General features: G+C 33.1%; 2 protein-coding genes across 2 annotated transcripts; one reads left to right on the forward strand and one right to left on the reverse strand.

Annotated features, from left to right (window-relative positions):
* Positions 1–338: 338 nt before the first annotated feature.
* On the reverse strand, positions 339–10,837 carry cts12 (cathepsin 12). Its single transcript, XM_056447702.1, has 8 exons — positions 10,746–10,837; positions 7,877–8,034; positions 7,476–7,598; positions 6,797–6,961; positions 6,101–6,322; positions 3,974–4,142; positions 1,100–1,205; positions 339–888 (listed from the first exon to the last, which is right to left on the reverse strand). Exons 1-8 carry the CDS (start codon positions 10,750–10,752, stop codon positions 789–791), a joined length of 1,050 nt encoding a protein of 349 aa, XP_056303677.1. The 5' UTR covers positions 10,753–10,837; the 3' UTR covers positions 339–788.
* A 4,056-nt stretch (positions 10,838–14,893) lies between these two features.
* Positions 14,894–26,257, forward strand: ankrd29 (ankyrin repeat domain 29). The gene is made up of 10 exons (XM_056448615.1): positions 14,894–15,144; positions 16,647–16,757; positions 17,479–17,577; positions 18,585–18,683; positions 19,747–19,845; positions 20,963–21,061; positions 21,152–21,250; positions 23,226–23,321; positions 23,403–23,501; positions 25,839–26,257. The coding sequence occupies exons 1-10, from the start codon at positions 15,133–15,135 to the stop codon at positions 25,920–25,922; spliced, it is 897 nt and encodes a 298-aa protein (XP_056304590.1). The 5' UTR covers positions 14,894–15,132; the 3' UTR covers positions 25,923–26,257.
* The last annotated feature ends 1,671 nt before the right edge of the window (positions 26,258–27,928 follow it).

Here is a 27,928-nt window from a genome sequence, read left to right on the forward strand (position 1 = left end):
TAAAAATGTACTGCTTGTTCAAACTACTTATTTAAATTAAGCTGAAACAACACAATTCTTGAGTTTTATTCTTAGGAAATTAATTGTTTTATGTTCAATCCACTTGAGTAAAAACTATAAAGTTAACTTAATTACTTCCTGTTGTCTCAACACAAATTGATTGTGTGGAACCCAGCATTTTTTACAGTGTAGGAGAAAACAATATCTTGCTGCTTTTAAACTACTTATTTAAAATGAGCTAAAACAACCCAATTCTTGAGATGTTTTTGGGAACAAATGAATTGTTTTGTGTACAATCCACTTATATATGTTAAGTTAACTTTTTTACCGTGTATTGAACTGTAATGTGGTCAAAAGTTGCCTGGAACTAATTCAGCAGTGCATTTATCTGAAAATATCCACACGCAATGAACGAATGTTCATTATCCAATCAGAATTCTTCTCCTGGCTGTCTGCAGTGTTTTCTGAATTATGGACTGATAAGAAGACAAAAATGAAATAAGAGTCAGATTTTCATGTTAGAAATGTATGCAAATTAGCGCATTTATTGAAATAAAACCTCATTTGCATACTTAAATATAGCATTTTATAAAACATGTAACAATAAAAAAATGTTTGGAATTCATAATTTAATCAATCTGGAGAAGTTTTTTTTTACCCAATTCACCTGCAATGTCTTGTCTTAAAGATGGTCTGCAAACAAGACTAAAGTGCGGCTCTGTAGAAGTCAAACCCGCTAAATACACTGATTTGTGACACAAACCTTATTGTAAAACATATCGTTTGTTTCAAATAATGGGATAAAGAGCGTAGCTGGCGATGCCGCATGTGTTTTTGCCATTGCGGATCATCCGCATGTAGCCTCCTTCACCCCATCCCGTTCCCCAGCTGAGAAAAGACAGCAAAACAAAACATCAGATGCCTAGAATTGGCACGCTTTCGGATATTTACCCTGGTTAAAGCATAGTATTCTGCGAAGTAGCTGTTTTAGAGTAATGAAGGCCACTATAAGAGCATGAAACTAAAACGGAAGTGGTCTAGTTTGTGTTGCATTGCTATTGTTGTGCCATAAATGTAAATGAAAGGCGTTTTCTCCCACCTGTTCTTGATTATCCAGTAATCTGTGCCCTCCTCTGAGCCGTAACCAACCACCAGCACAGCATGGTTGAGATTGTTAGGGTTACAGTTGGATTCCTTGTAGATTCCTGTGGAATATTACATGTTTTTAAGCAAAATAACCAAATCTAAAATAAATGAATGTTTATAATTATGTTATTTTTGGTAACACTTTAAAATAATGGATTCTAAAGTGTTACAGTAAAAAAATTATAATTTTGTTAGAAATTGTCCCAAATTTTGTTTAAAATTTGTCTTACGATTACAACAGGAATTTAAGTAGTTATAGTATTAAGCAGTATAAAGTATTATTTTCACTATTTATTTATTTGTTTGTTTGTTAAGAAACATTTGTTTATTTGTGAAAATATAGATAATTATCAGTTTGAAAGACAATAGACTGATTATATATTAATATAATATAATATAATATAATATAATATAATATAATATAATATAATATAATATAATATAATATAATATAATATAATATAATATAACATATAACAATATAATATAATATAATATAATATAATATAATATAATATAACATATAACAATATAATATAATATAATATAATATAATATAATATAATATAATATAATATAATATAATATAATATAATATAATATAATATAATATAATAATATAATATAATATAATATAATATAATAATATAATATAAATTAACATAATATAACATAACAATATAATATAATATAATATAATATAATATAATATAATATAATATAATATAATATAATATAATATAATATAATATAACATAACATAACATATAACAATATAATATAATATAATATAATATAATATAATATAATATAATATAATATAATATAATATAATATAATATAATATAATATAATATAATATAACATATAACAATATAATATAATATAATATAATATAATATAATATAATATAATAATATAATATAAATTAACATAATATAACATAACAATATAATATAATATAATATAATATAATATAATATAATATAATATAATATAATATAATATAATATAATATAATATAATATAATATAATATAATATAATATAATGTTATATAACATAACATAACATAACATAACATAACATAACATAATAATATAATATAATATAAGTAGTAAGTATATAAATAGTATTAAGCAGTATAAAGTATTATTTTCACTATTTATTTATTTGTTTGTTTGTTAAGAAACATTTGTTTATTTGTGAAAATATAGATAATTATCAGTTTGAAAGACAATAGACTGATTATATATTAATATAATATAATATAATATAATATAATATAATATAATATAATATAATATAATATAATATAATATAATATAATATAATATAACATATAACAATATAATATAATATAATATAATATAATATAATATAATATAATATAATATAATATAATATAATATAACATATAACAATATAATATAATATAATATAATATAATATAATATAATATAATATAATATAATATAATATAATATAATATAATATAATATAATAATATAATATAATATAATATAAATTAACATAATATAACATAACAATATAATATAATATAATATAATATAATATAATATAATATAATATAATATAATATAATATAATATAATATAATATAATATAATATAATATAATGTTATATAACATAACATAACATAACATAACATAACATAACATAACATAACATAACATAATAATATAATATAATATGATATAATATAACATAGTAATAATATAATATAATATAATATAATATAATATAATATAATATAATATAATATAATATAATATAATATAATATAATATAATATAATATAATATAACATAACATATAACAATATAATATAATATAATATAATATAATATAATATAATATAATATAATATAATATAACATATAACAATATAATATAATATAATATAATATAATATAATATAATATAATATAATATAATATAATATAATATAATATAATATAATATAATATAATATAATATAATAATATAATATAATATAAATTAACATAATATAACATAACAATATAATATAATATAATATAATATAATATAATATAATATAATATAATATAATATAATATAATATAATATAATATAATATAATATAATATAATATAATATAATATAATGTTATATAACATAACATAACATAACATAACATAACATAACATAATAATATAATATAATATAATATAATATAATATAATATAATATAATATAATATAATATAATATAATATAATATAATATAATATAACATAACATATAACAATATAATATAATATAATATAATATAATATAATATAATATAATATAATATAATATAATATAACATATAACAATATAATATAATATAATATAATATAATATAATATAATATAATATAATATAATATAATATAATATAATATAATATAATAATATAATATAATATAAATTAACATAATATAACATAACAATATAATATAATATAATATAATATAATATAATATAATATAATATAATATAATATAATATAATATAATATAATATAATATAATATAATGTTATATAACATAACATAACATAACATAACATAACATAACATAATAATATAATATAATATAATATAATATAACATAGTAATAATATAATATAATATAATATAATATAATATAATATAATATAATATAATATAATATAATATAATATAATATAATATAATATAATATAATATAATATAATATCATATAATTTAATATATCATAATATAATGTTTATTTAGTTATTTTCAGAGTGGAACTACAATCTCTAGAAGTAAAATCTGACCTGAACTGTAAAAAAGGAAGCTTGGATTGTCAGCATCGATAGCAACAGAGACTGGTCCAACAGTTGCCACTGCATCAGCCAAGGCCTGCTCATTTCCAGCTGGGACGAACCTGTAGTCACTGATTCCAGCCATAGCCAATTTTTTTTCATAGAAACAGGGCTGAGAGTCCTAATAAAACAAACAAAAAACATGCATTCAGAATGACCACATTAAATGACTACATACATTTAAGGTTTTCAGCACATGCATTCTGTGTTTCAGATTATGGGTAGCACTTGCTGTTTGGGGAACTTCCATTCAAAATAACTGAAACAAATAACAACAAATAATAAGGTTGTGCTACAAAATATTCCCATAGTATAACTGAGTAAGAGGTATGTTTGATTTTGTGCTTGATTTTTATCTATCTTAAAAAAACGTCAAGGTATTCTAACATAGAATTTAGCATCGCAAACATATCTGTGTTTTGCTCCTCCAGATAATTTTCTCATTATATTCCCTACAGTACAGTAGCATTTAGCGCATCCATAATATTGTTGCGAAAATAAATATTTCACATTTTTGCTGTTATTCGTGATGCTAAAAGTACGCATCTTTGCGTTTAAAAACAGTAGATGCAGCAGTCAGGAATAGTTAAAAAAACATCCTCTATGTCAAAGAGTCATGAAACACCAAAACTCATTTTTTTAGATGTTGACAGTCATATATGTGTCCCACGCTGCTAAAAACACTATTAGGACACATATATTTCACCAAAAAGGGAAAATTGGTTGTTTTTGCGTTTTTTCGAGCAAACTCTTCCGGTTTGAAAAGAAATTTTGAAGCCACTTCACGGATGAGATCCTAGCATGAATTCCAGCATGTAGACTGGATGTCTGTGCCAGCCAGTACAATGTGACGTCTTAGAACTTTAAACATTAATTCATGAAAAAGACGTCCAAGTCTTTTCAGACTGCCAATCAGCGCACTGTATTGTGTATCAACTTCATTAATATGCATGAGAGCTTTGAACACTGTTTTTACCTGTTACAATGTTCAGACGGCAGAGAGATGCTATGTTGTGTTGCCAGTCATAATTAAAACAAGTGGAAGAAGAAGAATTATTTGGAGACATGGGTCTTCAGTGTTGCCTTTATAAATGTGCTGCAACAAAGGTTTTCAATTCCTTGCTATGAGAGCGCAGCTGGACACACGTGTGGATTACAGTGGTCTGCTAACAATATTATAGACTGAAAGATCCACTGTAAATGCTGCTCTCCGAGTGTAAACATGCAAAAACCTTAATCAAACTATTACCATCGTGTAGGATTTTCGCCGCATTTTGTGACAGGATAGTCTATACACATATGGCTTTCTGACGCTACCTACTGAGAGCATCTAAGTTACCGAGAAATGCAAAGGTTTTTTTTTTCTACCATTCCCCATGCGCTATCAAACATTCCATTAAAACAACACTCTTCCAGCAGTTCCTCGCATACAATAGCTTGTTTGTCACGGGGGGCATGCATGAAATGTTCCTGAATTAAAGTGAAGTGCCAAACTGCAGTTAAAGTTGACAAATTAAGAATTTGTCAAACAATTTGTGACTGATGTGCATGTAAACAGTCAATGTCTTTCTCCCTTGTGTCTGTGTGTTGTTTTGCCTCTAAAAATCAGCGTGTACTCGAACTGAAACTCCCATTTTTAAGCAAACCCTTCCCTCTTTTGCCACTCGACACTCCCATCTAAACAGAGCTGGACTCACTTTCCTGACTAGAGGTGTGAAAACACCCTGCTGAGACAGAGGGGGGTTCATGGCTCTTTAATGTCAAATAAAACAGTTGTCATGCCAACTTGCTACTGTAAACAGAAGCTCACAATGTTTGCCCCGCCTCTGAGTTCCTCTGTTCTGTGTGTAATAGGTTAAACTGAAAATCACTGAACTTAACATGCTTAAGTTAAAAATTCATCTGTTAAGTGCATGTTTACATAGAAAAACAATGGTTAAAGTAGCGCACTGGAATTAAAAAAATGAATGGTCCCTTTCACATTATTTGTTAACATTTTATTGGAATTTACTCCTGTAATTTTCGCATCATGAGGCATAGGAAAAAAGTGTATAAGCAAATAAAACAAAAATCGCTTACCACTGACGTGTAGGGGTAAGTGTCTGAGCTCTCCAATGCATTATTAATCACATAATCATAAGCGTTTGCCATCCAGGCTCCACTGCAGCCGTACGTGCCGTAAGACCTAGAACAATCCACCAGCTGCTGTTCACTGAGCGACACCAACCGTCCTGTATGCTTGTACATTTGTCCTTCGATGGCTCCCGTAGTGCTGAAGGACCAGCAAGACCCACAGTATCCCTGAAATAAAACAACAAAATCTGTGAACAGGGAAAGAATAAATAAAAATAGCATATCTATGAATATGGAATACATGATCAATTCTGAGTGTGCCTCACACAGGTGAGTGGGCTTGACAAACCACCTGTAGAAAACACAGTCTTTTATCTCTCTGACACTTTAACCGAACAGTTTGCATAAAAAAATAATAATTGCATTTATGAAGTGTGCTTCAAACTGGTGAGTGGGCTTGACAAACCACCTGTAGAATCACTCTTCTCTCACTCTCTAAAAAAGAAAAACACTTCTTCCTCCTAACTCTAGCACTTAATTCTCTGAGCACTAATAGTTCCTTTGTATAAGTAGCACTTCTTGTGTGTAATGCCACTTCTTGTTGAATCGCTGAATGCCTCCTCAATTGTAAGTTGCTTTGGACAAAAGTGTCTGCTAAATGACTAAATCTAAATCAAACATGAAAACAGAGATGAAACGCACTTGGTCTTTCACTTCGGTCACATATCCCTTCGCTCGATAGTCGATGTTGGTCACTCCCAGTCTTTTGGCACTGAGGCGGAGCATCTGAGCAGATGTGATCTTTCCTTTTCTATTTCCTGTGCCTTTGATTTTGCTTCCCAGCAAACGTCTGTACTCCACACTTGTCTGAAAATAAGACATAATGCTTAAGCCAACATGTTGATTTTTGGCAATTTTACATGACATCCACACCACTAGGTGTCAGTATAAGTGCAAGACAAATATGACGAAAAATAATAAACTGAATATTGTGCTGAGGTGTGGGTGCTAATCAGTGTTTAATTTGTAAATTGCGAGACAGCAGGATGTTTGTGTAGAATACAATAATCATTCTAATCATTTGAGAACAGTAAATTTATCACAAAAAAAATACATTTTGCATGACATCCAAACCACTCGTATAAAAATCAAGATTCACACCCCAAAAACCCCATAATGATTAATATAATTATTTTTCCTATTAAATGGTTATTTCAAATAAGTGGTTATTTAATGTTGCGGCTGGAAGGGCATCCGCTGCGTAAAACATTTGCTGCATAATTTGGCGGTTCATGCTGTGGCGACCCCTGATTAATAAAGAGACTAAGCCGAAAAGAAAATGAATGAATAGTTATTTAATTTCGCTAGTGGTTTTACTTACCAGGTCTCCATATTTGTTCATTGCCATTTTAAACATTGACAATCCAAAATTGAAATCATTGTTGTTTTTCCCGATCTTTTGCATGTTGGTCTCCCAAATGGTCTTTCTGTGAACATCTTCACTCTGTGGTTAAAAGCCAAACGTCATGAGAAATACACACAAACATTCAGTGTAAAACATACAGAGAGACATATAATCGTCTTACAAACACACCTAAACTACATGATTACAGAGGGTTAAGAGCACAACAATCATTCAAACCTTTCAATTAAAGGAACAGTCCACCCAAAAATGAACATTCGGTCACCTTCATGCTCTCAATATATGAGTTTAATAATGACTGAACTTTGTTTTTTGGGTGTACTGTACCTTTAAGCCATGCCCAGCTGGCTGTAACCGACCTCTTCATCGTAGGATATTTCGTGTGTTTTTTTCCACAGATTCCACTCAGACGGGGCTTCTTCTTCTGATTCTGCTGCCACCCGCACAGGAGCCCACACCAGGAGGGCAAACACTGCTGTTCTACCCAATAGCGCCACCCAGCTGGACTGATAAGTGTCTGTGCAAAAGAAAAACTGCCTTGGATGACTTCAAATTGTAAGAGTTTTTCATTTTTATTAACTTTTTAAAGCAAATTGGGCAACATTTTGCTTTCATTTTTGGTTCAGAGATTAAATATAAATAAAAATACTATAAATATTTGCATTTATATATTCACAAATAGTTAAAATAAAAAAAAGGTTTGATAGTATTTAAATATACAATTGATGGAAATAATTTAGTTTATTCGAATATTGGCTGTTTGTTATTACTTACACTACTTACATCCTTAATCCTACCTACTGCTTAAACCCAACTAAACCCAAAGTATAAGAAGAAGTAAATGAATAAATTATTGTTAAAATAGAATTGCATTCAAATACTACTTGAACCAAGTAAGCTTATTAACTAAATGTAATAAAAAAACATATAATTTTTATTTACGAAAATTAAACTAATGCTTTGGTTAAACTTAAAATGACATTATTTAGCTTTTATTTTTGGTTCAGAAATTCTATATAAATAATTTAAATATGTATTCATAACATAATTAAGAACACAAATAACTTGCTTAAATATTCCTTTATCATCTAAAATTTGATTATTAATATAAACTTTGATTACTAATATAAACTATAAACTATAAAAATAAACTTTGACTATTAATAATTTTTCAATTCTTATTCTTAACCTGATTCACTTTACCAAATAAATAAATATTGAGCACAATTTATGAAACCTTTTTTGTTGATTTTACTTTGCCTCAAATTTTTGATTTTGTTACTCATACTTTGGAGAAAGACAAACATTAAATGCCATGGATGTATATTTATGGAGTTACTCATTGTTAAAAATGATCATTTTCACCTGAGCCAAATTACTGTTTAAAGATGGCAGCATTATTTTTACTCAGAACGTTAGGTCTACTAGTAAAATGAGTAGACTTTAACCATCTTTACTTTAACTTTTACAGTTCAACAATACGAAAAAATGTTTATGCCAGTAACTCATGACAGTAACACACGCAAAAATATATTGTTACAGTGCAGATTATGTATAAAGAGAAAAGTCTGAAAAATAATTAATGTTGGACACTGATGTTGAAAGATTCTTACCTGTAACTCAGGAAGTATTTAGAATTCCTCATAAGTAACATTTAAGTTACAATACTGCATACTTGAACCCTTAGTATTTTCAGAAAGTGTTAATAGGAACAAAAAACTTCATCCAAATTCTAATCTCCTTTGAACTACTGAATGAGAGCAAGTTAATAAGCCTCAACCTGAGCATCTCAGTGTGTTAATGTCACTCCAGTTGTTTTAATAGATGAAATAAGTTACATTTCCATTTTTTAACATGACTTATTTTCAAATGTTCTTAATTAAAGACAATAAGTATTCAGTGTATACAAATGTTTGGTATTCAACCACTGGAAAAGGCTTAAAAATTGCAATGTTGAGTTCCCCATATCTACAATAATGAACCATACAATGCATTGAAAATGAGGATTCCCAAAGTCAAGTTTGCTAAGGACTAGCATCTAAAATCCTAATAAGATATCTTTAACACTTCTTGAGAGACCGGCACGCAAACCTTTGAAAACGAGTGTTTTTGCACCCAGAGGTATGATATATATGCAACTTATTTCCTTGAAGGAAACAATAGAAGGAAACAAGATACATATTCACTTTAGAGGCAGAGACATGTTTTAGTTTCAATGGCATTTGTTCTTCAGAAATTACTCTTTGGATATAAAAGAAAATTATGACCATTGAAAATGTGGACAGTGGAGCCATATTGAAATCAAAATATCTGTGGAACCAAACCATATAGGACCTTAAAAATAAAGATGTCAAAAGAGAATATAGTTAATTATAGTTAGTTTTAGGACATTTTTAAGACTTTTAGAGTTTCAGGTGTTTAAACTTTGGGGAAAGAAAACTCAAAAAGTGTCCATATTTTTCAGCATTTTCATATATATATATATATAATACAATAACTTTTAAGTGATGCAGCAAATAACCATCTGTCCTTTCTGGACATGTTATATATGTTAATAATATAGTATTTATTTAAATGAAATCTTTGGACAAAAATGAAACTCAAACTTTTCTCATTTTAAATCAAAATGGCATAACTTTGACAAAAAATATTAATTTAATTCTCATAAATGAGTCAAGTAAAGTTAAGTCTACGTTAAAAAATCTAAGATTAAAGTTTCTTAGTTCAAGTAAAGTTACTTGGTTCAAGTAATATTTGAATACAATTATATTGTAATAATAATTGTATAATTAAATATAATTAAATAATAACAAAGATTTTAATATTAACTATAATTATATCAATACAAATATTTAATGTCAAATATTGAGAACAAGCTGTCCAAATTAAGTTCTTAAAGCATAGTACTAACCACAAATTAAGTTTTGATATCTTTATGGTAGAAAATTAACAAAAAAGCTTTAATTAATATTCTAGTAAAGCTTTACTTAATATTCTAATGATTTTTGGCATAAAAATCTACATTCAATTATTCATTCAATTATTTTGACTCAATATATTTTTGCCTATTCCTTCCTACTAATATATTCTTGCAACATGAGGTTTTACAGTCCAGGTTCAAATTTTATATTTTGCCTTTCATCACCCTTTCAATGACCCTAAATATCTAAACAAATCTTAATTGTAATATTCATACAATGCTAAATATTACACTTCTTGCAGACTTACCGAACATGTCGAAGAGCAGGATCTGCTGAAAGTGTCTGTTGGAGGTTTTGGGAATGAAACTGACCCATGTCTTCAGTGTTTTATAGCATCAAGCTGAAGGTGTGTCCACACTATTGTCATCCTGCAAGAGGAAGGTGCTAATTAACAAAACGGTTAAAAGTGTAACCATAACCAATAACGTCACCAAAACAATAACATTTCTGTACATAAACCATCCCGAAATCCTTCTAGGAAATCAGATATGATCTTCATATGATATCTATACTTTTTGTTATGAGATCAGGACTGAGTCAGCAATGTCCGAATGTCTGACAGTGTTTGGTCTGAGCTGATCTTTTGTTTGGGATATAATGAACGTACCAGCGCTGATGTTATATCCTCAAAGTATAGACCAACCACAGCAAGGCCTTTATTACTGGGGTGTTTGCTGACTCATCCGTCTTTCTCCTTCTCCAGACAAGCAGTGTGCTCTTCATAATGCTGTCATAATTTACCCCCGTTATTACACTTCATCCCATGATTGCCTCTGCAGCTCATATTTTGGGTCTTTTCATTAGAGAGTCTGTGCACAGGGGAGGTACAGGTAAATAGGCTTACGATTTACCTCACTTTTTGTGTATTAAATAAAATGTTATATTACACTATATATATATATATATTCATTCATTTATTCATTTTCTTTTCGGCTTAGTCAACTTTATTAATCTGGGGTCGCCACAGCGGAATGAACCGCCAACTTATCCATCATATGTTTTACGCAGCGGAAGCCCTTCCAGCTGCAACCCATCTCTGGGAAACATCAATACACACTCATTCACACTCATACACTGCAAACAATTCACCTGTACCACATGTCTTTGGAGTGTGGGGGAAACAGGAGCACCCGGAGGAAACCCACGCGAACGCAGGGAGAACATGCAAACTCAACACAGAAACGCCAACTGACCCAGCCGAGGCTCGAACCAGCGACCTTCTTGCTGTGAGGAGACAGCACTACCTACTGTATAGTGCAATTCCATATAATTCCATGAGCAATTCCATGCAAATGTCAACCCTGCCATGAAAAAAAATAAATTTTCTCCAAAATAGCAAAGCCGTTTCTGCTTTTTTGTGTAGGCTTGTATTTTACAGTGCTTTAAATATACTCAAAAATGTCTGTCAGTGTTTTCAAACTATTATATTTGATTTACCAAAGTCACACAAGTGGCAATTTCACATCTGTCACATCCATAACAGAGAGATGTCACATCCATAACAAAGCTTTTTCCTCATAAATGGAAAAATGTCAAATCAAATAAAATCAATCAAGTTTGTTTTATAGTGAGCCAACTCTTATCCTTTTGATTAGCATTGTTTCTTTTGTGTTGTGCAGTTTAATTCAAAGAATTTCTACTAAGTATGTTGTCTACTGTAAACTTGCAAAAAAAAACTTTTTTGTCACATCCGTAACGCATGTTTGTTTTCCTCATTTAAAATATAAAACAATTTTACAGATTTATATTTTTCTGCTCCCACAACTATGTGGCTAGTTGTTTTGGAAAATATAAAGAGATGTTTCAATATAATGAAAACATATACATATGGCAATTTATGTTTTGAGATTTTACTGCAAATGTCACATCCATAACGCTGGAATTGCTCATATATAAAATAATTGGCTTATATATTATGGCGCCATTCACCATATGTGCCTTTTAAAAAAAAAATTAAGTGTGTGAAACAGACTTCAGTTTCAATGTTCATGTTTTAATGACTGTGTGCAATGCATTTTTGCCATAGATATTCTATAGGTGAGCAGGTTCCACATCAATACATTCAATGATTTTAGTTATGTTGACTAATGTCTTAAAATACAACATCTAAACATGGTTTTAGGTGTGGGAACAATAGTATAAGGGTAATAATTCACTCTGGTCTATTGAATTAAAAGAAAATAATGCACACTCAATGTGTAACGGCCACCTGGGGAGTCGGTGTATTTTATTTTTCTAATAATTCAACCAATTATTGATTAAATATATGGCAACATGTGAGTAGCTGACTGATTTCAAATGTAACTTGTTAGGGATTGGGCACTTCAGATACTAGAGAGCATTTGATTGGCCAGATGATTTGATGAGAAGTTGAGGTTGTGATGTCTGAAAAGATTGTTGACTCTTATTAGTCTAAATAAAACTATACATTTATTCATTTATTTTATTTTCGGCTTAGTCCCTTTATTAATCTGGGGTCACCACAGTTGAATGAACCGCCAATTTATTCAGCATATGTTTTATGCAGCGGATACCTTTCCAGCTGCAACCCAATCACTGAGGAACACCCATACATTCTCATTCACACATATACACTTCGGACAATTTAGCCTACCCAATTCACCTGTACCGCATGACTTTGGACTGTGGGGGAAACCGAAGCACGCGGAGGAAACCCACGCGAACGCAGGGAGAACATGCAAACTCCACACAGAAATGCCAACTGACACAGCCGAGGCTCGAATCAGCGACCTTCCTGCTGTGAGGTGAGAGTGCTACTCACTGTGCCACCACATCACTGAAACTATATGTTTTAAATGCTAATTTATTCTAAATTTGAATTCTGTCACAATTTTAGAATACACTAGATTATTAGGGGGCTTTCACACTTGGTTCAATTGCCTGGTTTGTGTTCACACCGTACTTTTTCCTGCTGAACACCAGTGCGATTGCGTCATCATCACACTGTTGTTTTGTGTACAGTTGTTGCTAGGTGATGGCCACGAAAGCCAAGGTGCCAAAATGGATAGACATACGCACATTGTGGTCGTTCTGTATTTACTGAATCTTTTGGTTTTGGTAACATACAGAGAGCGACTTGCATCTATTTGCCACAAAAATATTAAAAACGTCCAGAACATAACGCAATGCCTGCTTAAGTTGTTTTTGGAGGAGACAAGCAGACATTATGGCTGCGTTCGAAATCACCTACTTTATTTGAATTTAAATGTACTACTCGGCTGTTAGAAAAGTACGTTCTATCCAGTATGACTGTCATTAGAATGAATGGAACTCGTACGTACTACATCCGCCTTTTTGTCTTGATCACGTGAAGTACCCGCATGAGGGTCGCTTTACTCCCATTCATGAATTCTCTGACGAGGCATTATTGAATAGGGTAGCATATATCCGATGCGCACTTATCGCTGGAAGTAGTAGGTCATCCGGGTACTTTTCGCATATTGATTTTTAATACTATAAATTCAGACAAACTACTCGGCTTGCATACTGTATTTAGCAAACTATATAGTATGGAAGTATGCGATTTCGGACGCAGCCTACTGTGTTTGCACTGGGTCAGTCCCACTTGTCGCCAAGGTATTGTTAGGTGATGCACACACACACACACACACACACACACACACACACACACACACACACATACACAAATGTTATGAAAACTAAAGTTTGTTGTACAGTTAGCGGTTCGCTTCCATTATTGGGTATAATTGCATTCAGAAATGAACTGGACCAGAGTTTGTGCGAACCGTATCCCAGACCACCTCTTTCAGGCGAACTCGGGTATGGTTCACGAGTGCGCATACGTGTTCAGAAGCGCGTGTGGAACTAAGGTGCTAGTGTGAAAGCACCCTTAATCCTCACTTGAACTGGAAGTTGCAGATACTTTTATTTCAGTATGTTGTTGATGTTCTACCATCTGAAACGGAATATTTTGTAGGAGGCGGGCTTTTGCGCATCATTCACTCATAGCAAACTAATGGTAAGGGGGCGTGGTTAAGAATATTGTTTCTGACATCAACAGAGAAGGACTGCCCTCTCCAAACAAGGAAGAAAATGGACCTTGATTGAAGTTTACCAGTACAAACACTTTCGTTGAGTGGATTAACTTGCACGGATTAATTGTTCACCTAAACAATAACAATGTGCGCTAGCAAAATTAACATTGTAAATTTAGATTTCATAATACTTAAACTAATACACACTAACATTAATACTAACGCCTAAAATGTACTTGGATTTTAAAGGGGACTTTAACGAGTCATAAAGTTGATTTGAGATCCGCGCAGACTGATTCCTGGTTCAATTGATTCATATGAAAGATCCGACTCATAAGAACAACTCGCTCAGGATTCGAGCAGCTGTGTGTGAGTGTGTGTGTGTGTGTGTGTTTATGATCAAGCCTGAAGCAGTAAGAGGAGGAGGGATACACGAGAATTGACAGTTGATGTAAAAGCCCCTTGCTGATGTCCGTGTGCGGTAAACACTCACTGCGGTAAACAAGAGCGTAGATCCGTTCATTCAGATCTGCAGGAGCGATGAATGAGCGCTGCGGACAGACGTTATAAAGGACACCGCGCAAAGGCAGCAGGATGAAGCTCGCCTGAGACTCCAGGATGTCTTTCAAGGTAAACACGAATGTCTTCATTGCTTAAACACAAATAATATGAGCAAACGTGCGGGCGAATAATGAAGTGAGGGAGATTTTCTGTCAGTCACGGGCGTCTCTGTGGCCTTATGACGACTTGTCCACCTGTCCCGCCCTTCCAAAAATCACCATGGCAACCGTAGTTTATGATAAAAGTGTCGTATATTTACGATGGTGCAAAATCAGCTTTACTGTCTTGCTCATATTCTACAATTTTTAAATAATGTTTAGTTCTCATTGTTTTGTTTACCTGTGTTTCCTGATTTTTTTTATTTAATGTTATGCTAATATTGATTTTTAAATTAGTATAATATTGTTAGGTCAGCCTTTTTGCTTTTAGCTTGTATTTAGTTTAGTTTTTATTAAAATGTTTTTTGTGTGTGTGTGTGTGTTAAAATTTTTTAATAGGTTTGTTTTCAATATATATTCATTCATTTTCTGTTCAGCTTAAGGCTGATTTATACTTCTGCATCAATCGCACGCATATGGTCTGGCGCAGCCTTCGTGTGGTAGCATAGCCCTCACCGTGGCTGACACCGACGCCGACATGCGCCTCTAGAAAAGTTTAACTAATATATATATATATATATATATATATATATATATATATATATATATAGATAGATAGATAGATAGATAGATAGTCGCAAGAATGCATGGCACAAGCTAGTCGGCTTGGTAGCTGTGACGAGTGTGGGTGGTGGTGATAGCCGCAAGTCCGAAGAAGCGATTGTAAGTGTCGAGTCCTGTAAAGAAGCTCCAGATGGAAACTTTTGTTTTGTGTTTATCTTATGATTAAAGTTGTTCCACATCCGCCGATTCCCACGCCGATAGTTTTAGCTACTTGTACAATAAGATAAAGAAAAAACAAAACACCCGCGAAGAAACTCAACACAGAGAAACATAAAAACCTACTGCCAGCTAGCGTTTCGAAAGTGTTATTGCAGAGCAATACAAACAGCACACAGAAGTATACAGTAAATTCACGGCTAAGCGCATTACCGAGCTGCCCTTTCAAAATATATTATTATTATTATTATTATTATTTATATATTATTATTTATTGGTTTTTAATGTTATCTTTTTTCTTTAACAACATTTATTTTAATACATTAATACATTTTAGTTAATTTATTTATTGTCTTATTTAATTACATTTCTATCACATTATACTTATTTAATTTATTTATACTTCATTTATTATTTTTTTAGTGTGCTTCTATTATTTATTTAATGTTATGTTCATTATTCTGCATGTTTTTAAATAATAAACAAACCCCGAATTTTAAAACACTCCACGTCATTACTTTACTAATGTTGCTGACTCTCAGAAAATATTGACTATAGGAACTAGAAAGCAGATTTATTCTGTTTTTGATTCACCAGACCTTTGAAATAAATAAACCCCATATAATGTTTTAGTGATCTTTGACAGTGCTATCTGTGTGATCATGTGTTTGTTTGTTTGTGTGTGTCTGACAGAAGGAGACTCCGCTCGCCAACGCTGTGTTTTGGGCAGCGAGGAAAGGAAACTTGGCTCTGCTTCAGCTTTTATTGAACAGCGGCCGAGTGGATGTCGACTGCAAAGATGCTGTATGAGGCTCTCCTTTCACTCGTAATGCAATTAGTAGCTCTGTACTCTCATGTAAAGGGGGGGGGGGTGCAATCAAAAATTACGATGTTTATTTTGCTAGCTCACATTGTTATTCTTTAGGTGAACAAATAATCTGTGCAAGTTAATCCATTGAAAAAAAAATTTAAATTTTCAAAAGTTTTGGTAATCTTCAATCAAATCTGAACATCTGCTTCTGCATTCGGAAATCTGGTTCTTCTCTGATGATGTCAGTTTGACGACTTCATCCATAATATTCTTAGCCATGCCCCTTTTACCATTAGTTTGCTGTAAGGGATGCTCAAAAGCTCCGCCCCTACTCAATATTCTTTTTATGTCGGAAGTACATCAACAAACTGAAATAAAAGTGTCTGCAATCTCCGATTCATGCAAACTTTAATCTCATAAGATAATGCACTGATAATGATTTTTGTAAATTGCACAGTATTTAACCGTAATATGAACTGTATTTTACTGTAGGAAAGTTATGCTGTATGTTACTGTATTTTAAAGTTGCATTGTGAAATTTACTGTATATTTTACTGTAAAGATATACGTACAATTTTGTACATACATATACAGCGAGATAAATGCTGCTGTATATAGTGTAAATACAATATTTTTACTGTAATTGATTTACTGTAAGTTACTGTAGATTCTACAGGAATTTTTTGACAGTGTGTGTTTGGTGTGTTTTGGCAGTACGGCACCACAGCGCTGATGGTGGCATCATATAGTGGGCATTATGAGTGTGTTCGGGAGCTCATCATGCAGGGCGCAGATATTAATCTGCAGAGAGAGGTATGAATGGTTTTGTGCCTGGATTATTTTGATTATGATTGATGTTATGATTTTATGTAACTATTTTTATTCTTGGAGATTTGCAGACATGAAATTCGTGACGGTGTTTAATATCTTAAACTGGTTTATATTATACTTATTTTTAAAGTGTTTCTGGCTAAACAGTTTTTTAATTATTTACATGATATTATTATGTGTTATATGAATTTATTTTATGTATTATTTGAGTTTAAGTTTCAAGTGTCAATACTATTTGAGACTGAAACATATTTTTTCATTTAACGCTTTTGTTCAATTAAGTCTTTGCTGAATTTATTTGATTGATTTATTTAAATTTTAATTGATATCTTAATTTAGATTTAAGGAAATGCTATTTTAATTAAATAGAACATTGAATTTGTCACTCATTAATTAAATGTAGTTTTAATCAAATTTTTAAAAAATAATTATTTGTTTATTAATGTTTTTCCTTAAAGTTTTAATCTAATATTTTATTTGTATTTTTAATTGTATTGTTTATTCTTTCATTTTATTTGGTTTTATTTTTTTAATTTTACAGAATATTTGTTGTAAATGTTTTTATTTGGTTAGGTTTTTATTTATTATACTTGTCTTATTTTTTTTTATTTAATGTAATTTTACTTTAATGTGCAGTTTTGGACATTTGCATATATGTATAATTCCATGGGTTTACTTATGTTTATTTATGAAATATAATATATATACTAATTATATTAAATAAGTATATTAAAAAATGTGCCTTTTTGGGGATTTATATGCATTTATTATGATGGTCTTGTAATGTAATATTCTGTTTGTTTGGTTGTGTTGCCCCCCTCTAACATTTCTGTTGACATTTACCTAGAAATAACCCATGAAAGTTCATCCGTCCGCTCTAAGTATATCTAAAGATGACAGGTTACTGATATTACAGTACTCTCTGGTAGTATCTATCGCTCCTGTTGTGCCAATTGATGATGTCACTGATGATGTCACCTCTCCTGCAGACAGGCTCCACTGCCCTTTTCTTCGCCTCGCAGCAGGGCCACAATGAGATCGTCAAGCTCCTCTTCGAATTCGGGGCGTCCACTGAGTTTCAGACAAAGGTGAGCTATCAAATTTCACCTTTTTACTAGTGCGATTCAAATTATGGGTCGCACTTCCTGTTTGAGAAACGAACAAATCATTTTAAATAAGGTTGCGCTACACAATATTCCATATACAGTGGGGGAAGTATTAAACACGTCAACATGTTGGTAACAACCAAAGAAATCCATATATGAAAACAAGACTAATTAGTTTACAAATGAAGTTGCGTGTAATAAAATGAAATGACACAGGGAAAAAATATTGAACACATGAAGAAAGGAAGGTGTAGAAAGGTCGTGAATGCCCAGACAGCAGCTGAAATCTCCAGTTCTTCTGCAACCCTCTGCACTTCGTCATTGTAAATGAATATTAGCTACTTCGTTCAATCTGTACATTGCAAAAACTTAATGAGAGACAAGGTTATTATAGTTTCACATTTTTAGCTTGACTATTTAACAATACTATTTTTAAATTTCAGTTTCGTTTTTAGTTTGTTTTGTTTATGGTTTTGCTAGTTTAAAATAACATTAAGCTTGATATTTTAGCATAAGCAAACATAGATAAGGCAAAAGCTCTTAGTTCACTGTGTTTGGGTCCTCCATATAATTTTCCTTTTATTCCCTACAGTACACTAATATTTAATATGTTCGTATGGTAATATGAATGGGTAATATTTCCTTGTGTTTACTGCGAAAACCATATGAGTGACGATATTCCTTATGTATCCCCTGAGAGACAAAACAAGAGTTTTGTATCATTAGAGTGAAGTTTTATCTTTCCTATTTGTTTTCAACTATATATAGGGTGTGGTGAGAACATACTGTATGTAATATAATAGCTTAGCGAGAGGGCAAAACAATCTGCATTACAGGAGTAAAGACATCCAGCTATTACTATTGCTAGTAAAAATAAGGTAAAAATGCTATACCTGGTCAAACATGATGACAGTAAACACACATTTGTGACAAAATATGGTTTATCAGTGTTCTTCAAGCCCTTCTGGGTGTTTTTTAAAAGAATGAAGTATAGTGGATTTGGGCTAGTAGTTGACTGTGAGTGAATGTGCTCATGTTTTGTCAGGATGGAGGAACGGCTCTCTGCGCCGCCTGTCAGTTTGGTCACTCCAGAGTGGTGGAAACCCTGCTGAAGAACGGTGCCAATGTACATGACCAGCTTAACGTAAGTCAACAACACATGTCTGTTTGTATGTTCATCTGTCTGTCAGTCTATTTGTCTGTCTATATGTCCATCTGTCTGTCAGTCTATTTGTCTGTCTGTCCATAGGTCTGTCTATGTTTCTGTCTGACTATATATCCTCCTGTTTATACGTCCGCCTGTATGTATGTCTGTCTATATGTCCATCTATATGTCTGTCTGTCTATATGTCTGTCTGTATGTTTCTGTCTGTCTATATATCCACCTGTCTATATGTCTGTCTATATGTCCACCTGTCTATATGTATGTCTGTCCATATGCATGTCTATTTGTCCGTTTGTCTACATGTCCATCTGATTATGTTCGCTTGTCTATATATCTGTCTGTCTATATGTCCGCCTGTCTATATGTCTGTCTGTCTGTCTGTCCATATGCATGTCTATTTGTCCGTTTGTCTACATGTACATCTGATTATGTCCGCTTGTCTATATATCTGTCTGTCTATATGTCCGCCTGTCTATATGTCTATCTGTCTGTCTGTCCATATGCATGTCTATTTGTCCGTTTGTCTACATGTACATCTGATTATGTCCGTCTGTCTGCATGTCCGCTTGTCTATATGTCTGTCTGTCTATATGTCTGTCTGTCCATATGCATGTCTATATGTCCGTCTGTCTTTCTGTCTGTCTGTCTGTCCCATTTCATTAAATGTCATTTTTATATAATGTAATACTTCAATAAAATTATTGATTCATTTAACTCCATTTTGTTTTTATGTAATTTTGTAGCATGTTTGTTAATTTATTAAAATTTTTGGATCACTGTAATATTATTTTAATGTATTTATTCTATTTATATGTTCTTATGTGTATTTATTTTTTGTTTACTTTTATTAATTATTTTTAAATCCATGCTATAGGTGAATTAAATAAGATAAATTGGCCATATTGTATGTGTGTGAATGCAAGAATGTGTGGGTGTTTTCCCATGTTGGGTTGCAGCTGGAAGTGGATTCCGCTGCATAAAATTCCGCTGCATTATTCCGCTGTGGCAAACCCAGATTAATAAAGGGAAGCCGAAAAGAACATGAATGAATGAATGTATACGCTGAATGTGAATGAAATAGTCCTCTGTGTTTCAGGATGGTGCGACGGCGCTGTTTTTGGCCTCTCAGGAGGGTCACGTGAACCTCATTCGACAGCTTTTGTCATCAGGAGCTAAAGTCAATCAGCCTCGAGAGGTCTGCTTCATGATCATGACTGATGTTGATAGTTTGCATTTAGTGGAGCCTGCTGTTTACTTTGTTCTCCGTGTTGTTTTTATGGCTTAGGACGGCACTGCTCCGCTCTGGATGGCGGCTCAGATGGGACACAGCGAGGTCGTCAAAGTTCTGTTGCTAAGAGGTGCAGATCGAGATGCAGACAGAAAAGTATGTGGAAAACAGTTTTTCTGTTGACATCATCATTATATTCATATCTATATTACAAAGTTTGAATTTATTATTTTAGATTTTTATTTTAGTTCAATTCATTTAAAAAAAATTGATTTTATTATATATTAACCTAATTCATTCATTCATTCATTCATTTTCGTTTCGGCTTAGTCCCTTTATTAATCGGGGGTCACCACAATGGAATGAACTGCCAACTTATCCAGCATATGTTTACCGCACCTCTAGTTTAATTCAGTTCATTTTTTTATTCATTTTTTATATTTGTTATTGTTTATTCAAATTAGAATTGTATCTATGGAATTTTATCTCCAAACTATGGAGTTTTCATTTTATTTTATTTGTTTAATTGGATTTACAAACATTGTGTTTTTGTGGACTTGGAGAAGGCATTCGACCGTGTCCTTCGTGGTATTTTGTAGTAGGTGCTCTGGGAGTATGGGGTCAGAGGTGCTCTGTTAAGGGCTGTCTCATCCCTGTATGAACAGAATAGGAGTTTGGTTTGCATTACCGGCAAAAAGTCAAACTTTCCAGTGTATGTTGGAATCCGGCAGGGCTGCCCATTGTCACCAATTCTGTTTATAATTTTTATGAACTGAATTTCAAGGTGCAACCTTGGGCTGGAGGGGGTCCAGTTCGGGGACCACAGAATCTCATCTCTGTTATTCGCAGACGATGTTGTTCTGTTGGCTTCATTGAACATGAACCTTCAGCATGCACTGGGGCGGTTTGCTGCCGAGTGTGATACATCTGGAATGAGAATCAGCACCTCCAAGTCCGAGGCCATGGTGCTCCACCGGAAAAAGGTGGTTTGTCATCTCCAGGTTGGAGGAAAGTCCTTACCCCAGGTGGAGGAGTTCAAGTATCTTGGGGTTTTGTTCATGAGTGAGGAAAGGATAGAACGTGAGATTGACAGACGGATTGGTGCAGCAGTAATGCAGTCAATGTAACTAGGAGTAGCAAGGAGCTGAGCCGAAAGGCAAAGCTCACGATTTACCGGTCAATCTACATTCCCACTCTCACCTATGGTCATGAGCTTTCCTTCGCAGGGTAGCAGGGCGCACCCATATAGATAGAGTGAGGAGCTCTGACACCCTGGAGAAGCTCGGATTAGAGCTGCTGCTCCTCCACATCGATAGAAGTCAGCTGAGGTGGCTCGGGCAACTGTTTGAGATGGCTCCTGGATGCCTGCCTATGGAGAGGTTCCAGGCAAGTCTCACCGGGAGGAGGCCTTGGGGAAGACCTAGGACATGCTGGAGGGACTATGTCTCTCGGCTGGCCTGGGAACGCCTCGGAATCCCCCCAGAGGAGCTGGAGGAAGTTTCTGGGGAGAGGGAAGTCTGGGGTTCTTTCCTAAGACTGCTGCCCCCTCGACCCAGCCCCGGAAAAGCGGTAGAAAATGAGTGAATGAACGAATAAATTGTATTTACAGTTTTTTTTTAAGTAATGTTTTCTATGTTTTGTTACTATAATTGTTGTTTAATTTATAAAATTGGCTTCATTCATTTATTGTATTTTATTGTTAAGTTGATTATTGTTATTATTTATTTATTGGCAATTGAATTAATTAGTTTGTTTAGCTACTGTTTATTGGTATTTATTTTTGTTTTATTAGTTAATTATGTGATCAATGTTGTTATATAACTTAAAAATATGTATTGTGTTTTTTGTTTATTACATTTATTAAATAACTTTTTTATATTTACCATTAATATTTTATATTAATATTGATTTCAGTTTCATTTTGAATATTGTTATTTGTTTATTCATTGAATTATATAGTTTTATTATTCAGTTCCTTCCATTCTATTTTGCAATAGAATTAATTATTTATATTTTCGCATAGTCTCCACCCAGGATCAAACTGTTCAGTCAGATGGAACAGGAGTGTATTATAAATGCATGAGGTGTTTGACAGACTCCACGTCTCTTCTCTTGTCTGTGTGTGTTTCAGGACGGCTCCACGGCTCTGTTTAAAGCGGCTCATAAAGGTCACTGCAGTGTCATGGAGGAGCTCCTCAAGTTTTCTCCTTCACTCGGCATCCTCAAGGTGCACAAACTATCAAAAGTACCTCAAAAACAAGTCATCTTATTTTAACAACACACAATAACTGTGTGTATGTGTGTGTAGAACGGCTCCACTGCTCTTCATGCTGCAGTTATGGGTGGGAATCTGAAAGCAGTTGATCTTCTGCTGAAGGCAAACGCTGATCCAGCTTTACCCAACACGGTCAGCATAACGTTGTTTATTATTTTATTATTATAGTATTTCATTTAAATGTACTTTGGTATTAATTTATGTATTTGTTTTTGTTATATTTGCTTTATTTTAATGATTAATCGTTTCATTCATTGAATTTTTATAATTGTGTCTTTTTTATTATCCTGTATTATTACTTCTCTGTATTAGAACAAATACAGTAGGTGCACAATATCTCTGGTGTTTTCATATCGTTTACATGGAGCTCTGCCATCTACTGGGTAAAATATGATATAGGTCACAGTAGTCAAATTCAATTCATAGTAGATAATAAAAGTAGAATGTCAAACTAAAAGTCAGTTGGGTTTTATCCTACATTTTAAAACGTACAGTTCACCCAAAGAACTAAATTTACTCAATGTACTCCTCATGTTTTTTATCAGTAGAAGATTTAAAGGGTTAGTTCACCCAATAGTGTAAATTCTATTAATATCTACTCACCCGCATATCGTTCCAATCCCCTGAGACCTTTCATCTTCAGAACACAAAGATATAGATTTAGATCCTCTATAGACAGCAACGTCCCAGCAAGGTTCAAAGTCCAAAAAAGAACCAAAAACATGTCAAAACAAACATTTAATGTGACTTCAGTGGTTTAACTGTAATCATACAAAGCTCCATGAACACTTTTGTGTGCCAAAAAAAAACCTGTAAAAATAACTTTACCTATGTCTTCTGATGCAACGAGTCACTAGCTCTTAATAACTCAAGGGATGTTTTTTCCACCTCATGCTAAATTTTCAGCTTGAACTTATATGGAAGACACATTTGAGGAAAATTAAAAAACTATTTGCGTGTTTGTTTTTAATTTGTATGTAATCTACTTGTGTGAATAAAATCGCATTTGGTGTAAACCCAGCAAAATATCAGTACAACATATTGACCATAGTAAATGTATGCTCTGACGTCAAAGAGAAGATTGGAAGACACAATCACAAACACAATCTCACGGCAATTCGTAACTTTTTGATTTAGTGGCTAATTCGTATGATCTCATTTGTACAACTCAGTACGATTTACTTATCCTGAATGGCAGTTGGGTTTAGGGGTGTGAGTTGGGTGACACGTTTTTTAAAAATCTTACATTTTCGTACGACTGAACTCATACAAAATTATCCACTAAACTGACGAAATGTAAAATACTTGCGTTTCCTCGTGAAATCAGGCTGGAAGAGGAGACATTGACACATAAAAGTGTTAAACTCTTTTGTTTGACATTTCAAAGAGCCAGAAAGCAACAAATGCCAGGGTGAAATGACGCAGCGCATGTGCAGCACATTTTAGGGAACGATTGAAAACAACAGTGGGGATGCATTTTTACACTCATTTATCCAGATTAGTGTAGACCAGGGCTGCGTCTGAAACTGCCTACTCAGTAGGTACTGCATTTGAATTTAAACGTACTACTCAAACATACCAGAAAGGTACATTCTACCATTCTATCAGTATGAATGTGAGCAGTATGAATGGAACTCGGGCGTACTACAGCCACCATTTTGTCATGATCATATGACCTACCTGTGTGAGTTGCGTCGCTTCTCTCCCATTCATGAATTCTCTCGTCAGGCATCATGGGGTAGCGTAGTAGGTCATCGGGGTACTTCTCGCATACTGATTTTTAAATTCTATGAATTCGGACATACTACTTGGCTCACATACTGAGTTTAGCGAACTATATAGTATGGAAGTATGCGATTTCGGACGCAGCACAAACTTCTGGCAGCACCACGGCTCAGTGGTAAGCACTGTCGCCTCAAAGCAAGAAGGTCGCTGTTTCATTTCAGTTGGCATTTCTGTGTGAAGTTTGCATGTTCTCCTCTGGGTGCTTTTCCACAGTACTGGGTTACGTCTGGAAGGGCATCCACTGCGTAAAACATGCTGGAATAGTTGGCGGTTCATTCCGCTGTGACGACCTCTGATAATTAAGGGACTAAGCCAAAGAAAAATGAATGAATGAAATTTGAAAACATCTTACGGCTCATTTGATGCCTCACGTCTGGTGTGAAGCCATCATGAGTCAAAATAAAAGCAGATAAAGAGAAAGTAAAATCCTGATACACTGAGGTCTTATGAAACAAAATGATGAACAAAACTGGATAATATTTACAACATTATAACTGTTAGTCCACCATTTGCATCATAACTTTTTTCCCCACAGTTTCAACTAAAAATATTCTGCAAAATGTTCTACAGCATTAAAAAAAAAATCTCACCTTTTTCTTGGACATCCTGAAGGATAATGAATGTGTGTCAGATTTTCAGATTTCTCTTTAAATGACGCTGTTGTGTGTGTGAACGTTTGTCCAGAACAACGAGCTGCCGCAGGATCTAACCAAGAGCGAGCGGATCCTGCGAGTCCTGCGTCTGCCGCTGATGAACGGAGAGAGTTGATGATGAGCCAATGGAGAGTTTTCCAACTCATGAGAAATAAATGCACTAAATCCTGCTGAAAGGAGACTGAACTCCAGCGGTGCTTCTGCCTGCAGCTTCACTTCAACACAAACAGCTGCTTTTTTCATCCTGGAAATGTTATGACGTCAGGTAACAGTATTTTTTTGTTGCATATTTTATAAGGAGGAGTTTTTGTTCTTTTATTATTTTAGTAATGCTGGATTGTCTTTAAGTCTGCAAATGTGTTTAATTTAATAGCATGTTTTAATTTTAAATGCTCTTATCAGAGAAACTGCAGTCACAACCAAATAAAAATCGCATATTAGATTAAAAAACACATGTTTGCTCATTGGAGAGTTGTTTTTTCTGCATTTTGGACTTAAGATATTTCTTTGAAAAGTTGAAATGTTTGTATTTAAGCATTTGTTTTTTGTCTGTGTAAGAGTCAAACCGTCAAAACAATAAATGTTACAAAAAAAACATGCTTTTTAATGTCTTTTATAAAAAGTATTTGATTGTAAAAACAACAGATTTGAAATATTTCTGTCTCAGTTGATATTTCATTTTTGGTTGAGTTCATTTTCATTCTTTTTTTTTTCGGCTAGAAAAGTCCTTTTATTAGTCAGGGGTCACCACAGAGGAATGAACTGCCAACTTATCCAGCATATGTTTTACGCAGCGGATGCCTATCCAACTGCAACCCATCTCTGGGAAACATCCATACACATTCATTCACTCACATACACTACGGACAATTTAGCCTACCCAATTCACCTGTACCACATATGTGTTTGGACTGTGGGGGAAACTGGAGCACCCTGAGTAAATCCACGCGAATACAGGGAGAACATGCAAACTCCACACAGAAACGCCAACTGACCCAGCCGAGGCTCGAACCAGCGACCTTCTTGCTGTGTGGCAACAGCACTACCTTCTGTGCTACCGCGTCACCTGAGCAATTTTTTTTTTTTATTGCAATTATTGCTTAATTATTTACATTTCATCTTTATATTAGTGGTATTTTTATTAGCTTCCGGTGTATTTATTGATGATTGTTTACTGAATTAAAAGTCTTACGTCACAAGTCTTAAGGTTGGCAACAGTACAAGGTCTTCGATGTTGCATTTTGTGCTTCAAAAAATGCCACACATTCTCCAATGGAGACAGGTCAGGACTGCAGGCAGGCAGGTCAAGTACCTGTATCCTTTTCCTCTGCAGCCAGGACTTTGTAGTGTGTGCAGAATGTGCGCACGGCATCCGTTTCTCCAAAAAAAATAACTGACATACTGATTCATCTGACACATTTCCATGGTGTGATTGGCCATCCCAGATGCCTCAGAACCCAAAGTCGTCGTCGGCCCATCTGGACAATGTTAACATAGGGCTTCCTTTTGACACAGTACAGTTTTACTGGCATTTGTGGATGTAACTACGTATCGTGGTACTTGACAAAGGTTTTCCAAAGTAGTCCTATGCCCATGTGGTGATATCGCTTATAAATGAATGAGGATTCTTGATGCGGTGCGGCCAGAGGGATAAGAAATTTTGTAAGGTTAGATTGTTCAGCTTAGACTTGTGCCCTTGTACTTTACGCACTGAAATTCCTCCAGATTCCTTGAATCTTTTAATTATGTTAAACACTGTTAAAGGTGAAATATCCAAATGTCTTCCTCTCTTACTTCGAGGAACATTGTTTTTAAACATTTCAATAATTTTCTGATGTATTTGTTGACAAACTGGCGATCCTCAGCCCATGTTTGCTCCTAAAGGACTAGACCCTTTTTTAAATGCTGCTTTTGTACCAGATCATAATTACAATCACCTTTTGATATCACCTTTTTCAAATCACATCATTATTTAGCAAATTTACATAATTACTACCCTAAATTGCTCCTGTCCCAACCTTTTTTTGGATGCGTTGCGGGTCCGAATGACAGGAAAGGATGTATATTTACAAATGAAATGAAGTAGACCCACCAAAACATGAAATATTATGTGTTATTTGG

Source organism: Danio aesculapii, chromosome 22 (assembly GCF_903798145.1).
Source record: "Danio aesculapii chromosome 22, fDanAes4.1, whole genome shotgun sequence".
Taxonomy (NCBI): domain Eukaryota; kingdom Metazoa; phylum Chordata; class Actinopteri; order Cypriniformes; family Danionidae; genus Danio; species Danio aesculapii.